The sequence below is a fragment of the Cygnus atratus genome, chromosome 14 (genome assembly GCF_013377495.2).
Source record: "Cygnus atratus isolate AKBS03 ecotype Queensland, Australia chromosome 14, CAtr_DNAZoo_HiC_assembly, whole genome shotgun sequence".
Lineage (NCBI taxonomy): Eukaryota > Metazoa > Chordata > Aves > Anseriformes > Anatidae > Cygnus > Cygnus atratus.
Genome location: NC_066375.1, coordinates 2,436,648 through 2,454,772, shown reverse-complemented (window position 1 = coordinate 2,454,772; position 18,125 = coordinate 2,436,648). Strand labels below are relative to the sequence as shown.

At 40.4% G+C, this 18,125-nt stretch overlaps 1 protein-coding gene across 2 annotated transcripts in view; it reads left to right on the top strand.

Annotated features, from left to right (window-relative positions):
* Positions 1-18,125, top strand: part of FSTL4 (follistatin like 4) — a 206,799-nt gene that overhangs the window by 162,217 nt on the left and 26,457 nt on the right. For both annotated transcript variants that reach the window (XM_035560769.1, XM_035560768.1), the window contains exon 6: positions 5,508-5,674. In XM_035560769.1, the coding sequence (XP_035416662.1) occupies positions 5,508-5,674 (167 nt within the window). The remainder of the gene's footprint in view (positions 1-5,507; positions 5,675-18,125) is intronic.

The window sequence follows — 18,125 nt, the reverse complement described above, 5'->3', positions numbered from 1 at the left end:
GATAATTAAGCACTGAACAACTTATATTTATTCATGTACTTTCAAGAATGAATGAATTATCCCTTCCTGCACAAACTGAATGTTCTCTGATTAGTAACAGGAGGGCAGGGATGGGATTTTACAGTGGGAAGTGTGTTGTTTCTTTTCTTTAGAAAGAAAAGAATTTGATCTTTTGAGTACAGCACACGAAGAAACTGTGTTTGGTTCAAAGTCAATAAGAAGGATTTTTTGCAAGCTTACTAGCTCTGCGAATGTGCTTGATACAAATTCGTATCTCAAAACTGGGCTTTTATTTTTATTTTTTAAATATGCATGGTGGTTTGAAGGAATGGTCTGAATTCCTCCTTACATGGCTGGGCAAGAAACACCCTTGCTATCTCTGGACTGCAACAACTGGGAACACAGCTCACCCTTCACTGGTTCGCACTCACACAGGCTAGAAGAGTTGTCCAGCCTTGACAGGGATGTGCGACAGGGTCTCGTCCTCCAGCACCAGGGGTGGAGGCAGCTGAAGATTTGCATGTATTTATGCTGAGTTCTGTAACAAGACAGGTTTTAGGCTTTCACTGCCAGGTTGGGACCTGCCTCAGGGAGTCCTAGCCTGTGGCCTTCATGAGTAATGACAGAAGAGGGCTCAAAGTACTGAATTCTTTCATACTGCAAGCAATATAATTATGCCTTTTTATGACTTAGAAAACAGCATTACTAATTTAGTGGAGAATGTACAATAAAATACTTCCTGAAGTAGCATGCCCAAGGTCCTGAGGATTTATAAATTACATTAAGAACTTGAATTATTACACTTACAAAACAAAGCTGAGGTATGAACATTTCTACTTAGCTTTGGAAATCATTTTATCATTCACATTAATTAAGCTTACAAGCCTTAGAGGAATGCTGCGTTGTGGTACCTCTTTTCCTGGGAAACCAAACTCTTGAAGCATCCCAGAGCAGGGCTCACACCAGAGGCAGAGCCAGCTCACAGGGCTGCTTCCCACAGGTTATAAAGCCAAGACTCATCCCCATCACCTGCTCTGAACTAATGTGGGAGCTGTAGGAATTCTCTGGGTTAATTAATTGTGAACAACTTTAATCGTGTTCATTAACAGCCCTAATGTTGTTAATTAATAACATAAACATTTTAGTAGCATGACTGGCTTTCCTGTAATTCAAGGCTGGTGTTCAGAAAATGGAGTTCTCTTCTGGGGTTGAGTGATGGATAATTCTTCACTGACTGTGGACTGGTGAGAAGACCGTAAATACTGCTGGAGAAGACTGGCTTGTCAAACCTTAATAACCAGCAAACTGTGTTAACATGGCAACATTTCTTCTGGAGCTAGTCCTGAGAACAGCCGGTGTGATGGGTTTGCACAGGCACGCGAACCCAGGGTGATTTGTGTGGTGACGGTTTTATTAATTCGTTTCTTCAGTCTATGGACTGGCGTAGAAACTAAATCACTAATGCTAATATGAGTAATTTATAAGTGTGTTATGCAGTGCTTTCCAGATTCAGCCCCACTGTGAACTGCCCTTAATTTCTGCAGTGACTAATTAGATGACCACATCCCACCCCAAACAGCATCACCACGAGATGGAGTCTTTCTTGGCTGGATAAATCTCGTGTACAGCTGAGTGTTTATAATGCATCTCCCATGCAACACATTTTAAAATCCATTAGCTGCAATTAGCTCAGTTTTAGGAAAGTCTAAAACTGATCTCCCTTCTCTATGCAAAGTCAAACACTTCTCATCAAAGTTGTTGGAGGAAAAAATAATTATTAAAGGTTTATCGTGTTTTATCCTCTTATCCATTAATTGTTTTGATTTTCTTGATTCAGTCAGCTCCTCACCTGAGAATGTATTCAGACAGAGAAGACTTCTACCTATTGAAACAAATGCTAAAATCACCATTGACCTTTGTGCTGCAATATTGGGCCACAAGACAATAAACAGAATTACTAATGCAATGCAATGCCTAAACACAGCTGCAGGACTTGGGGAATTGAGGGGAGGCAAAAGTTTGCATGCCATTAATTCAATCCTGACTTGTACCACTGCTGGAGAAACACGATGTGTTTAGGGCTGCACTGTCCGTGCTTCAGTTCACAAGCAAAAGGTCTCTGCTCAGGAGAGTAAATCTGGGGGTGAGAATCTGTGATTGAGCCTTTCTTTGGAGTAAGTTCTCTCATTCATTGCTTCAAACAGTGCTATTTTTCGGTGCTTTGTATACCACCTAACAGCTAGTTATAGCATTAAAAAAATTATTTCCTTGTCCCCTCAGCAAAATCTAAGCAATAAAGTCATTTGTTCCATATCCTGTTTTAGCAGGACAAGACATCTGTAAACAAATGTAACAACGATTAAAGGTGGTAACAGTGTATTAAAAATATATTTTCTTTAGATTTAAGTGAAAAGATCTAATTAATGATATGAAGCACTTTAAAAAAAAAAAAGAAATCTTTTTCTGTATAGTATAGCAAGAGCAAAGGCAGGCAACCGACATTTACTATGTAAATTATCTCTACGCCACGCTAAATCAATGAGTTTTTCTCCATAGATGCTCATTCCAGGTTGCTCCCTATAATGACCTCAATTATACATGTCTTCATTGTGAAATTATGATTGCCTTTGGCGGGCTGCAAATGACAGCAGAGAAAAGATTTCCATGATAAAACAGCACAACAAGTAATACCTGCTCGCATTAGTATGCAGAGCGTGCAAAGGTGCAGTGCAACTCCTGCCTTAGCACCTTAAGAAGCAAAATTGGAGAGGAGGAGGAGGAGCAGAAGAAAATGTTCGACAATATCTTGACATTTTTAACAAGAAAAGGAATTAGTAAGACTTCACAATCTTACATATGTCACTGCGGGACGTGGTATTGCAAGAGATTTAACGTAAGAACATCAGAATAGCAGCACCTGGGGCAGACCAAAGTCTGTGCTGCTTCGTGGCCTCTCTGGGGCTGAATTTAACAGCAGAGAGACGAGGTGTGAGAAGCAGGATGGGGTGATCCTTCCCCTGCATCGCCTTCTGTCCCCAGCCAGGGCACGCAGCCCCCTGGGCAGGGGAGGCTGGATTGACAACGGCACTGCCTTGTCTCTGGAGGTACACAGGTTTCATTCAGGAGCTGGGCTGCTGCCATCACCAAAGAGTTTGCAGTGTCCTGGCTGCCTTTTGTTGACCTCGATTTAGTTCTGTATTTTGCAAAATACCAGATGAAAGATTATGTCAGGACCTCCGATGCACAGAAACACAGTTACATCCGTTTCTTCTTAAAGGTGATTATTACAAAGGCTTTACTGCTGTCTCGAACTGTTAAAAATCAAGTCAAAAGTGATAGCATCCCATTTTCCTGTTGGTGGCAGATTGGTTGGCGACACCCCTTTTGTCTTTGTCATTGGACTAGGCTGAGAATTTACTTCAACTGAAATCCCAAAGAAGAATACCGGCTGTGACATGACTTGATAAATATGATAAGCTAGGACTGATACTGGTTGAATCTACTGAATACATACAAAAGTATTGTGCATGCATCATCCTGCAGAATATCCAAATGAACTCGAAATTGCTCAGTTTTAGGAGCAAATTCCATTCCAGCCTGTGTTCTGCAAGTGAGCACGCTTTGTGAATATTACCCATTTGTTCTGTTCAGTTTTATGTGTGTAGTAAAAATCCTTTTATCTCGTAAAGATTTTTAAAAACTAAAATGCACAGCTCAATATGTAATCTAGAGGATTCTACACAAAATCATTATGGTGACTTGAATAATTTGTACACACGGTCCAATTAGCATCAGTGTGTTTGAGGTCTATAGCTTAAGTACAAGATTCTGATTTTTTAATAAGATTTGTGTTTTTAAACAGAAGAGCACAGCCCTCCTACCCTCCCAGGGCATCTCTGTTTCCATCCCAAGGCTTGTGTAGGTTGTGTAAATGAATCTTTTCTAGTGTAGCAGTAAAGCTTTGACTAAAACAACACAAAATAATCCTCTGTTAATAGAAAGACTTTTGGAAGTTAATGTGCTAGTCATAAGATGCCTTCAAACATAATCCATAGAAATATTCAGGAGAGGAGTGTGTTTTTATTAAAGTAATCTATACTAAATACATGGTTTAGCCTAAAAAGTCACCTCTTGTCCTGATGCAGTTCATCGAAGAATGGCAACTACACAAGGTGTCTTCTTAAGTAAAAGTAAATACATTTTTCATTACTGTGCTTTTTAAATGAAAAATCAAAGCCTCTTAGTTATCATTTGGAGCATGGAGGAAGCCTTAAATTCTCCTGTAACAAAACACTCGAAAAAGTTGCTGAAGAGGGAGCTGATGGGAGCCCAGCATGTGCCAGGCAGTGTGAGAAACAGCACAGGGAATTGAAGAAAACAGCAGTAAGATGAAAAAACAATTCTCGTAAATGAATGACCCTCTATTTCATTTCTTCTCGAGAAAAGATGGTCCTCATTAGCCCTACTCTATGCTACATATTACTGTAATTATCAGTTTTTTATCCTGTCAAGTGTACTCCAAATATTTTGTTCATAAAAAAGGAGCTTTCTTTTATGCAGGAAATAGCTGTGTTATTAGTACCTATATGCTTTTACGTGCTGCAGGCAGGTGGATGAAGGTGGCGGGGCATTATAACCCCCCTGGCCGCAGTCTGGGGCCTCCTCCTCCAGCAGGTCCCCGGGGCGATGCTTAATGAGGTGTCTCTCTTGGGCAGGTGATGTTCTCCTCTTCCCAGTCCTCCTCTATTACTCCTTTTAGATTTTAAGATTTCAGGGGCAGAAATTATTTGATGGCCTGTGTCAGGCCCTCTTCTTGTTCCATGCAAGGAACCACCGCAACCCAAATAATAGCCCTAAGTTGGTTGAACATGCTTATTTTCGATCAACCGTTTTCCAATACTATAGCGACCGTTTATTTTCAACACCTTGTGCTGTTTCTAAAGTAGCGCTGGGAATATTAAGTAGGAGAACAGCTAACGGCTGGCAGACATGACGTGCGATGTTGTATTGATCTTTGCAGCCTGAAGTCAGCCTCAGACCTACAGAAGTGAATACGGGTTGTGGCACATTGCATTAACTTCTCGCTTGGGTGGAAGCTGGAGGAGAAAGGATGCAGAGCTGTTTGGGTACTGCTGTGCGAGCCAGTTTTGCACGAGGTGTCCACAGGCACTTGATAGATAGGTGCCTTGAAGCGAGTCCTACTGGGCTGCCCAAGGCTCCTGAAAGGGAGCAAATATTTTAGTGAGCAAATTTAACAGAATTGCTACTCAAGAGTTGTTAAAGCGATTTTTCAAGTAGAGCGTATAAAAGGATGGAAAGCGATCTTTTCAAAAGTGGATGTTGGTTTTTATTTTTATTCGGTGCATTTACGTAGTGGAGACCGCACAGAGTGCAGGATTTTCCCACCAAAGCTGTTAACTCTTAAGGCAAAATCACGTCCTGAGCTGTGACTTGAAATGATAAAAATGGTACTATTTTGTATTATTCCTGTTTCGTTGCCTTTGCAGAGGTGGTTCGGCTTAGCCTGCCGGAGGACCAGAAAGTCAGCGTTACCACCATCACGGTTGGCCTGAGCACCATTCTGACGTGCGGCATCCGTGGGGTGCTGCGGCCCCCCATCATCTGGAAACGCAACGGCATCATCCTCAACTTCCTTGACTTAGAGGATATCAACGTAAGTCCTCCATTACTGGTTTTAGGGCTTGAGTACGACTTCATTTAACAGATGATAGTTTTAAGGGAACAAGTTTTATCTCATTATTATTATTATGGAAAACTGGAAGCTGGCATGATATTTTGTTTTTATGTGAATGTCGAAGGAATAAAAGCAAAACAGCTGAGAGCTTGGGTGCTTGGAATATGTTATTGCGAAATTAAAACTCAGTACTGCAATAACCCAGCATTTGCTTAGCACTGATGCTTCATCCTTTGTTGCTTGTTCGGTTTGGTGCAATCAAAAGTCCACAAGCAGTAGCCCCGAAAACTGGGGGAAGGAGCTCTCCAAACCATTAACTTCTCAGGTGCCTCATTCCTAGTACAAAGAACCAGGCTCATCAAGAGCATGAAACAACACATTTACTGCTGGCAATGAAATCTCTCCTCTATCTAAATCAAATAAATCTCTGTCCTCCTCTTCCACTTGCCTTTCAGTCTGTTCTCATCTCTCACTTACCAGCTAGTATTTCTGATGAGCAGTTTAAAATATGGGATAATTCAGCAGGGTGTGGTGGTACCTTCGTGGGAAGGGAGATGAATCTCTTTTTTAATTTGCAGCACTGGTCTGATGTATGAGTCATAGTTTGCAGTAAAGAGAATACCTGAATAATCATATAAACTTACTCATTTATTTAATAACATTTAATTATGGGGAGAGTGGAAAGTAGTGTAAAAAATATGGTCTGTATTTCATTTCTCTTTGCATTAAAGTACACAGTAAATCAGTTTTTATTTTAATTACACTACAGAAAGAGTTGATTTATATTTTTGTTCAGCTCTTGTTAATTTGATAACCACTCAGTTTGGAGTTGTTACAGTCAATACTGTAGCTCCCTAAATTGTTGTGTATTCAGGATTGCTGAAATGTGAAAAGTCTATGTTTTACTCTTCTGCATTAATACATGAAAATTACAGCATACAGGACAGAAATATGCACTGCAACTTAGTGCATTATTTAACTCTGCCTTAGTAGGAAAATAGTGCACACTCTGTGTAGGTGACTACTGTACACACAAATTCAGTAACTGTAGCCATCTAAACATTATTTTTTTTTCATCAGAGCAGGGATTACCTTTTTCAAATGCAGTTTATGTTGCCATTTGGAGCATGACATTGAAATCCAACATGAAACCAGTAAATGAGCTGCTACAGAATTGGTACAGGTCTATAGAGGAGCAGTAACAAGGATGCACAGGATTGCCCAACCAGCCCACAGCTTGTGTACCTGACCAGATTTCTTATAGCTATCCGTCAGTGCCAGGGTTAGAATAATGACTTTTAGGTCACTCTAAATACATGGAAACCAGCCAAGATACGATGCGCAAAATCAGGCGTTCCCTGCTGTAGTGGGAGAGTGGCAGAGGGAAACATGCAGATGGGCGACCTGACAGCTTACTGTCCTGTTCAAGCATTCTTCAAAACAGATCTATTCTTCGACACAGATTAAGCTGAGTAAAGATTACACATGCTGCCACCGTGCTTAGTTTCATCTATAATAAGTAAATTCAACAGCTTTGTGTGATCAGAGTCTAGAAAAAGCCTTTTCTTTCAGCAATGTTTTTCACTAGGTCGGTCTGAGACACCGTATTTATAGGCTCAGGTTTGTCCCTGGGTCCAAGTTAGGGCTGGAGTTGCAGCGAGTCAGCTGTTCTGAAATTTTCTGAAAGAGCAGTCACAGAATTCTTTAACCAAAAAAAAGTAATGAAAATTTCACGCATTTGTATCATCTTTATGAAATTCTGTTTATGACCACATTGATCTTAAAGGAGCATTGGAAGTCGATATGTGAATGGGACGCAAAATGACAATCTGGGAATCGGAGCACAAACACATCCCTGAAGGGCAGCACGTGGCTCTGAGGCTTCGTTTGTAACTCCAGCTGTTTTAGTTAGGATTGTGAGCGGTAGATTTTCGGGCTCAGGTCCTAGTTCCTCCCTAATTTAGCGCTAGCCCAAGTGGTTTTCTGGTTTACGTACAAGTAATTCTCTTTTGCATTTGTTATTAAATGTTAAGAGAAAGAGTTATGTCCTTGTACATAACTGCATCCTGAATGATTACTCACACCTTGGACAGTCCCACGAAACTCAGCAGTAAATATATATATATATATGTATCCCATCGCTTTTTGGTCTGTTTGAACTAGTTTCACTGATACTTTATCAGAAGAGCACTTTGAGACTCACAAAGAGGAAAAACGGGATTCATGCCTCAATTTTAATGTTTCATGTGTCAGTTTATGATCTCTTTCACCTTGTCATATAACACCTGGTGCTATTGCACATCAACACTTTTTTTATCTAATAAACACCTCAGCACCTTTTCCATCTTTAATTAAACTGTAAAGCTTTTTATGTTCCTTATATATCACCGCCATCTGTATGCTGGTCGAGTTATTTGAGGTGATGCAATTTGGGGATTGTGGTCCTTTATTTCCCTGTAGGACTCAAGCTCAGGTGTGTCCCCTTTCTGGCTACCAGGGAGGGGCACCTGCACATCTGCAGCACTTGTTAGGAGCCTTCAAAGTGGGAACACGCCTCTGTTCGGGGTTGATTCTTGTGTGCAGCAATGATGGAGCCACAACATTTGCTCTGAGGTTTGTGATGTGAAAGTAAGTGCAGCCATGCACACTTCGATGGCACGGGTCAGGGTGGGTGCCAGCCTCTTGTGGGTGCAGAAACTCGCATTAAACAATAATCTACTTAAAGGCGCTGACAGCAGGAAAGTAAAGGCAGTGTGCTCCTTAATATACTTGAAGTTGGTTAATTAAATTACCTCAGTTTTCTTTTAGTATGCCTCAAGCAGAAACGCAATTGCATTTCTGCTTTTTACAATAAGCTTAGCAATTTGGCTAATTGGAAGTGCAACAGGAGATTAATTGTACCTTTTTAACTTCAAGAAAATCCTCCCTGCTCCTGGCACAGTGGTAATCACATACAAACCTACAGGATATTCACACACTTGGAAAAATCCTTGTATTATATTTCAGTTAAACTACTTCTCTCCTAAATGCTAATTCAGGAAATCAGATGAAAATATAAACCCAACTCTGAAAAAAAAAAAAAACCAGAATTCTTCTAAGAAGGTGTGAGTGCAGCAGAGGAAAGGAACCACTGAGAAGTCCTTTGTGGCTTTATTCTCTCCAGATTCTTGACAAAAGTGCTATGAGAAGGTTGACAGTATTCCAAATTAATACTAGAAGTGACAAAGTCAGCAAAAACCTAGATAATCCTAAATTTACACAGAGCTGAGAGGCTGAAGATTACTATAAAGCCTGGTTGTTTATGTGCTTTACTTAAATCAATTTTATGAGATATCTTGATTGGCAACAAAATATTATTAACTTTCCATTGCTCTTTTAATCAGAAGCTTTCATAAGCAACATATTAATAATTTGTCTTGTCTGTGATGTCTTGTCTGTGAAGAAATGTGTTAATGAGTTGTCACGTAGCTATTACAAAAGAGCCATCTTAATGTTACATGTAATTAAATGATTTTTGTTGCAAACATTTAAGATTGCTTTTAGCATAAAGATATTTTTTATCCATATATTACCTATCCAGGTTATTTATCCCTTTTAAGTGCCTTTGGAGCTATACTTTTAAAAAGTCATATCAACATTTCTCATGAAGAAAATAACTGCAATGTAGCTGAAACTGGTGAGATTGTACTACAATTGTAACTATAAACTGATGTTTGACTACAAGTAGCAAAGTGGTTAAAATATGTCATCTTTCAAAATAATATACTTCTGCCTCCTAGGAACAAGCAGTATGTTTAACCAAATCTGTGATTATGAAAGCATTCCTCAATTTGAAAATATAAAACACTCTTCACGGAGTCAAATGTGTTTATACAGTATTTATAGAGTATTGTTTCACATGATTTGACATCATCTTTAGACAAAAATACATAGATTTATAAACAAAATTTGTAAACAAAAGCTTATCCTACAGAAGCATGATGAAAACATAAACAACAGAGAAGAGAATATTATCATACAAAAACAAATGTTACAGAATTTAGGTAGATAAGAATTTGGTGAATTACCAAGTATAATACAGGTAGCTATAACATACATTCATGAGTATTTTTCATTATTCCTTTCATAGTAATCTGTACAGTGTAACTCAAATCTGCATTAGATCGTTAATTCAAAAATACGCTTTTCATTACACGTCATTAAAGTATAGTTTTCTTCATTTCTGCGGATGCCAGTTAGGATAATATGCTCTTGCTCTCCAAAAAAAAAATAAATTACAAACTCATCTAGGAGCAAATGCAAGACTTCAGAGCCAGCTCCCACCCTGCGGAAAGCACACTAGCGAATAAGGTAGGGAAGTGAGAGTGCTTTGCAGCTAGTTTGTCGCTTGTCTTTCTCTTTGTTTGATGAAAAATAGTAATTGTGCGTAAAAAACATACTCCCAGGGGCTAACAAAATGCAGCATATCATTTGCTTTATTATTTACTGTACTACTGCCAGTTGTGTGCCTCGGTTAGCTCATCTTGCAGGAAGTGCAGTGAGAAGAGCCCAGTAAGAAATCCCTGTGCCAAATTCTCGAGTACGTCTTGAATGCTCCTCCCTTGTATCAACTTCATGCATATTCAGTATTCTATTACAGAGTCTATTATTTTTATTAATCATCTATGAAAAAACATGGGTATGGGGGCATGACTCAGCCTGGGGAGGACCGTGCTGGCTGATAAAATATCTCTAACAAATAAAACGGTTGGACTTTTTAGGAAAGTAGCAGAGTACAAAGCAGACAACACTATTATGCCAGAGGATATCCCTGATATGCCTCGTGGTGAACAGTATGTGCAGTCCCAGTCGTCCCATCTCAACAAGGTTATAATAGAAGCAAAGAAGGGGAACAAAGATGAGGCAGATACAGAAGCAGCTCTGAACAGAGAGAGGTTAAATAAAGCAGGACTCCAGCTGAAAAATAGGTAGATAATGTGGGATATAACAGGGATCTAGAAGATCATGAGTGGAGAATATTAGAGAGACCTTTGCTCTCACCTTCAGCCATCCAGCCTCTGTTAATGCAGCATGAAAACAGTGTGGATTTTGCTGCTGGAGTTCCTGTCATCACCCAGGACCCCAGAGACACCTGAGATACATAGGCTTAGCTCAGAGACATATGTTGCTGCTTGGAGAAAAAGCAGTGAGTCTCTTTTCAGAACAGGTTCTTCTCCTCCTCCTCATACAAATCTGCGTGCTTTGCCCCGGCTGAATCCTAGCCTGCCTCCATCGCCCTGCTGCAAACCTCTGCAGCAGTGGGCTGTCAGGTCCATGGTGCGCTAAGCATATGGAGCTCGCACAAGTCAACCCATGGGGGCATAGACCTCTCTAAATCGTTTGTTGCTCATAATCCACGTTTACCTGCATGCCCAGCAAGATTTATCTCCTTGTGTATCTCATGGCTCATGCAAGATCTGTGCCTAGCTGCTTTGATGCACCTTTCATACATAGAATCATAGAATATCCCAAGTTGGAAGGGACACATAAGGATCATTGAGTCCAACTCCATATTCATGTTAACGTCCATTTTCTGTGTGTAATATTTGGAGACCAAGGCAAATGGCCAACCTTAAAAGTACGAGTCACCTGGATTAGATTTCTCATTAGAACAGGCTGCATGAAGGAGCTAAATTCCTGTTGGTGCTTTTAATGTAGTTCTATTGTTAAATAATAAAAAGGTCACAAAAAGATCACGTGTGAATAACCCCATTTAATTTCCTGCTAATAGAAATGAGGCTATTAAAATGATCAAAACCCGTGTCATCCTAGATGCTGCACTAATACAGTGATGTGAGTAAATTGCAGGAAGTTGCATATTTAAAGCCAAGTTTTTCTCTTTCAAATCAAAGTTTAAGAAATTGCTCAGTGTTTATAGTATCTTAGGTCTTTGCAGGCTCTAAAATAGAGGTTAAGTGGAAAATTAATGCTGACGGTATTTTCGGAATATGTAATCTCTCACTTTTGCATAGTAAAGACCACAGAACTTGTATGCACCTGGTGCCTTCAGTGGAATAGCTTATTTCTGGGTCACAGTCCAAAGTTTGTAGGTTATTTCTGCAAATGCATCAATACTTCAATGGAGACAATACGGCTGTTCACCTGGTCCTAAATACCCAGTAGAGTATAAGGCTTCGTCTTCCTAAACTTCATATTTTTGTGGAAGAAGACATTACTCTTAACAGCCTGGGGTGGTTTTGTTTTGCTTGCATTTTTTACAGGCGTGTAGGTCACAAACCCTGTGAAATTTTTGAGAAATGTGAGATGTTAGATCTGATTCTCCTCTAGATGCGTTGCATACACTCAGTCTGGGTGTTATAACAGAAAAGGAGAACTATAAATACAGTGTGAATCTTCTAAAAATGAGAAGGAAGAAAGGATTGAACCTATTAAAACCATCTGCTGTGAAGTATTGAGGTAACTAGGCTGGCATGCTTACAAACATGCTTTAGAAGAAGTTTGAGAATGAGAAGAATTAGGGCTCTTCGGCATCTGTTGTACTCCCCAGTACTTGCCCTGACTGGTGGAATCACTGACCAAAATCCATGAATCCCTGCCTTGGTACTGTAGGGAGAAAGTTGGAGTTTATGAATATAATTTTCTCCCAAGATTGTTACTTACCTGTTCAGTCATAATCTTTGCTTTTCTCTGAAATGTCCAGTGGATCCAATTAATAGAAACATTTCACTGAATCCCTGGGATGCTCGTTCCTCCCTTCCACCAACAGCTCCAGCAGGAAGACCTACTGTGGATTTTCCTCATCATACTGACTCATGAGTTTCTCAGGATATAAAATACATTCATTTTTATCTGTACTGTAATTGTACAACTATTTTAAAAGACCATTTCCATATATTCACGCCAAAAATTTCTTTGGCTCTCCAGCAAAGTCTTATGTTCTAAATTATTTGAGCAGAAAAACAAGAACAGATAAATTAGTATCCCATCAGGCTGTGTTTGCAATACTTTTCTGGAATTTGCTTAAGGCCGAATTTTTCTCCATGTAGATTACTAAAGTATAAGATAGCATGTGTAAAACCAAGAACAAATAATATTAATGAAGCATAAGTTCTCAGCTTGTCTCTGGAAATGAATTATTAAGAGCACCAAATAAAGTGATTTAAGAGCCTATGACTAATTTAGTTTTTATTATTTTTATATGAATCACTCATGAATCTATTGTAAAAAAGATCAGAGACGTTTGATTAGTGTGGAGAAATCACTTTCAAAGTGATAGCCATTGTTTTAGATTTTGCATAATAATCATCTCATTAAATGCTTGGGTACATTTTGTTTTGAAGTCCTGTAAACATTGTCAGAGCGAGACTCTGAGGATCAGGCAGGCTTTTTTAATGTGAACTGGTTAACAAATTTTCATCACTGTGTTGTCTGTTATGAAATTGTGACGGCGTTGATTTCACTCTAGTGGAAAACCAGTGCCACCAGTGTGCCCCAGTACCAGGAACTGGTTTTGGCTGAAGTATGCACCAAAAGTGCACGGGGAAGGCTCCTGGCTTCCTTGGGCTGAGTGGAAAGTGCTGGGAGAGAGGTGTTTAAAGGTGACGGAAAAGTACAAATTATTTAAGAAGAAATAAGCAAATGGTGGGATTCTCCTAAGAGGATAGATCAGTCAGCGAGCTGTTTCTTCTGCCTTTATTTCCAACATAAATACTTAGAAGTCGATGTGGTGAGGGGATATCAACCGTCTTTGGGACTCTCCCAGGAGAGTCGATGGGGAAAATGGTTGAAGGTGTTCAATGTCTGTAAGGTGCTGTCCAGTTTCAAATTTATTGGGAGCATTTGGCGTGTGCTTGGGGTGGTTGGACACTGTGTATGTGTAAAACCCCATGGGCTGGGCAGCGGTTGCTCTGCAGGGCATATGCACCCTGTAGTGCCATGCTGCAGCCTGCCGTGTGTCAGGGCATGGGGACAGCTGGAGAGCAGGGGAGCTCGTCTGGTTTTGGTCCTTCTGACCATGTATAGCTGTAAGGCAAGTTTTTGTTTGTTTGGTTGGTTTGGTTTGGTTTTTTCCCTCAAATAAGCAGAAGTTACCCTAAAAAATAAGAAACCCGAATCTACTATATACCAATTCCTCTTTAAACTAAGATTTCCTGGAAAACAACAGTTACTCTTCGCCAAAATTTTAAAGTGTTTTATATAAGTTTCCCCTCTGTGTAAGAACAACCCCAAGACCTGTTAGAAAGACTCATGAAAAAGAGTCAGAAAAGGGCAAAAATGCAGGTGCCAGTGGCAGCTCCCTCCAGCACCACCCGTGCTCCCCAGGCGGCCGCGGGGCTCGGCAGGCCCGGCTCCATGTTCGCTCCCTCTTTGCTGGCCGCGTCCCCGGGTGTCAGGGCAGGAGATTTGTGGCGTTATAGTTGCATATTGGATTTCACTTGAGACAGAATGGGAACTAGATTTACAAGCAATATGCAATGTTTTACACATTTCTAAGCACGGTGTCTCCGAGCTGCAGCAGATTGCATGACCAGGGAATGCATTAGAAGGGAGGAATGGGATAAATAAATAAGAAAAATCTTGTGTTTGGAGAGACCGATGCCTTGGGTAATCAGTAGTGATGGAAAGGAAATGCAATACAAAAAAGTACATATCCATTTTCTAGGATCTGCTTTGTTATTTTTTGAAATTGAGTGTGTGCAGTAGCGACTTTTTTTTTTGTTAGATTACTGAGCGGTTATCAATTTAAAATGCAGGGTGGTGTTTTTTTTTAATCTCAAAAAGTTCATACATATCCTGAGATCACTTAATCAGTCCTTTATTTGAAGGGTAGCTGCAAGACATAAAAGAAGCTCATGAAGGGCAGAGAACTTTTTATTCCAAAAAAGGAGAGAAAACATGAGACAAACTGCTGGAGAAGTCAATTTGTCATCTGTCACTAGTTGACCTTATCAATTATGAGAAATTATAAGCACAGCTTGCTGATTTTTTTTTTGATTTTTTTTTTTTTACCAGAACTTGTAGTGTTATTTTATAATGAAATTCATAAAAGAGAGGTGATGAACACCTTATCCTTATCTGGCTGCTTTGAAGCAAGGCTCGGCTGGTTGTAGCTGGTAGAAGGGTATCTGCCTCTTGTTCATACATTTTCATCATTTCTTTTTCTTCCCCTTCACAAGAAAATTCACCTTCAGCAGTAAAGGAGGGAAAACATGCCCCAGAAGTGACTTTTTTGCCTTTCTCCTGGTTCCCAATCCTTTGCCGTGGTATTATTCATAAAGATCTCTCTACAGTTCATCGTTTTGCTTGTTGGGGGTAGGTGTAGGGCAGTCCCAGCTCCCAAGGGTGCATAGCACTGCGACTCCTGGGCAGCCCTGAGATACTCTGCTTGAAAGGTGTGGTAGCTTTAGGGAGAGAAAAATTGTGTGATACATCATTTTTATAGATGTTCATGATTCCTTTTGACTGTTTTCAGGCTTGTAGTGACTTGGAAACCTGCCTTTGCAAGCAAAAGCCATCTGAAAATGTCGAAGCACACGGAAATGTTTCCATTGTCCTTGTTTAATATGAATTCTTCCCATTCCCTATAGCCTGCCCATCCTCTTCCCTGCCAGTTCTCCCCAGGAAAGTTTACGTGAGTGTGTTTGGATGGATGGATGGATGGATGGATGGATGAAGCAAGTTCATAACATGACTCTAAAAATCTTTTGTGCTAAGCAGTTTCTGAGAACTTTTATTCAAAGAGCTCTCACTCGCACAGTGCGTGTTTTTGAGGGGAGAAAAGTCCTCACAGACCTGCTCTTCCTTCTCAGCTTGGTAAAATTGTCTGCAGCTCTACTCCTGGTTGAGGTACTCCTGGTTGAGGACTTCTTCCCTGCATGCTGAGACAGCCGCTGGATGCCCTACCAGTGCTAGCTGGCACCACAAGCTTGCACGGCAGCAGGAGATGCACCCAAATATCCCCAGAGAGCACCAGGGTGCCCACTGCCCGCGTGGGGTGGCCCCTGGCCACTGTGGGACCCCCGGAGGTGAGAGCCAAAGGATCGAGGGAGGCTCCTGGGGAACCGACGGCTCCCCTGTCCTAATGCTTTAGGGCTTGGGGTGTTACAACACTCCCCGGTGTGCCTTTATAAGATATATACGGGAGGTGTTTGTGCATAAGAATGCATGCATATATATAAAATGTAGCCGTGAAACCCTAATGCACTAATTATATCCACAGGGAAACACAAAGAGAAACTGTAAGCTGCAATAAATAAACACGCAGGAAGAGTCATCAATTTGTTACAGAATTCAGTATTCTTTTTGTAGCAACAAAGGGATAAGTATTGAACCTGAATTTAATAACCACTTTTTCCTTCCCACCTCTAATGCTGGTGATTCTTAATAATGTTGTACTCCATGTGAATTTGCTGTGTGTGTGCAAGTGCTAATACGGAGCAGATATTTTCCTTCTGTGCCTGATGTAAATGATAACGTTGCCTAAATCACATTTGATAACCTTTTTTTAAGTGCTGGAAGTCAGAAAATAGTTTTTAAAAGTCATAAACCATGCTTTTGCCAATAAAAGCTTCTCTTTACAAGAAAAATGCATTTGGAGAGGAAGAGAATAATACTGTAATCTTGCATCAGTTTGTTTTTGCAAGGGTCTTTACTTATATTAATACATTTGTATGCATTGGAAAAAACAGATTGTCCATAAAAAGACAATTACAGAGCACAAACCAAGCATTCATAATATTTTTCTGAGATAACTTAAAGGAAGCAACACACTTAAAACAGAAAAGATTTTATTGTCCTGTTTTTCCACATCTCCTTATAAATCATTCCATAAAAGTAGCCATCCTGCTTTTATTGATCTAAACTCAATTTGAGTTGCTTTGGGATTAACTTTAAAAACTGTTATTAAGTCCCCTCCACTGCAAGCGCTTTCTCTATGTCATGTAAATATCATTTGAACAGGATCTCTCTGCTATTTGCAGTCATTCACACATCTTTGCTTTCCAGCAGGAAAGATCTAGCTGACCAGAAGATAAGGCAAATGCTTGAATGGGAATTTTTGAGTAGATATTTGTAATAATGGATTGTTTAGTTTAACCAACTCATCCCATAGTCTAGATGCCCGGTCCGCCTGACACTGAGATGCTTTTGATGACAGATAATGAATTTCAGGAACATCTATGGATTTACTCTCGTTCGTAATTGTACACACATTTGTGCTTTGTCGTGCTGTCAGAGCGACAGGGTAGCAGATAGCGGATACAGAGTGGTTATTTCTGTCCCTCTCAGGTCAAAGTTTGTGCTTTGGGAAGAGTGAGCCTGTTGTCCTGCCTGTAAACTCTATTTTTCAGGGCTTACTCTCAATCTGCCTTGTAACGTGTCTAAAAATAGGAAAGTCCCCAAACTTCTCGTTGTCCTGCCAGTGCAGGCCTGTCAAGGAGAAGAGAGGCATGAAGAGGTTCCTCTGGTGCCAGACACAAGTTATTGGAGAAGATTCAAGAGCCAGCAGCAGCAGTGCCAGATCAATCCCATCCTGCAAAAGATGGGCCGCTTTGTACTTTTCCTTCGGGGCTGCCAGCTGGCTTTGCAAGTCTGCGGCAGGATCACAGCTTCCCTCAGAAATGTCCTAAGTGTCCTGGTTGGAAAGGAGAGCTTCAAACTGCGAAGCAGGTGCACCCTGAAGAGACAGAAAGCGTGAGGTATAAGGAGCCCCAAACGGTTTTGTTTTAGAAAAAAACCTTTCCAATGATCAAACAAGTCTTGTTTGTAATCTGCAAACCTGGGCACAGGTTCCCTTTCTCCGTCACACAGAAATGGGGACCCAAGGTGTTGTGTCCCAGCCAGCAGAGTAGGTTTGCATTCCTGTTTCATGCTGTCCTTCCTGATCGGTTCGGTCACGTCACAGTGGGAGATGTTGGCTGGGAGTTTTCAGCTTTCACGAGCAGCACAACTTTGCCTTTCTACATCTCCAACACTCACCCTGTTGCACTGGCTTCCTGCCACCCTGATTGTAAATTGATTTTTACCATATTTTTTGCAGTGAAATTCTGCAAAGAGTTTAATTTAACATGCTTCACACATGGAGCTAATTAAGGAAAAAATATACTTTAAGCTCATTAACTGTTTTTTAAATGTATCCTTCTGGGTTTGCATAGAAGTATAAACATTTTGGAGCTGCAGAAGTCTGAATGTTAATGGGGTAACAAGAAAAGCTGCTTTGTATACCCACCAGTGCTGTGCTTCTGTTAACTAGAATTTGAAATATATTTCTAAACAGAGCAGTTGTGCAAAATATTCAGTGCCAAAACCTCGCTAACAACTTATATTCTCCCCGCCTATAATCAGAAAGTGTAATGCAGGAGCAGATGTGGGTAAATAAATGAAGGGGGGAAAAAGAAAGATCCTTGTCAACCAGTTACAGATCAAAGCAGGC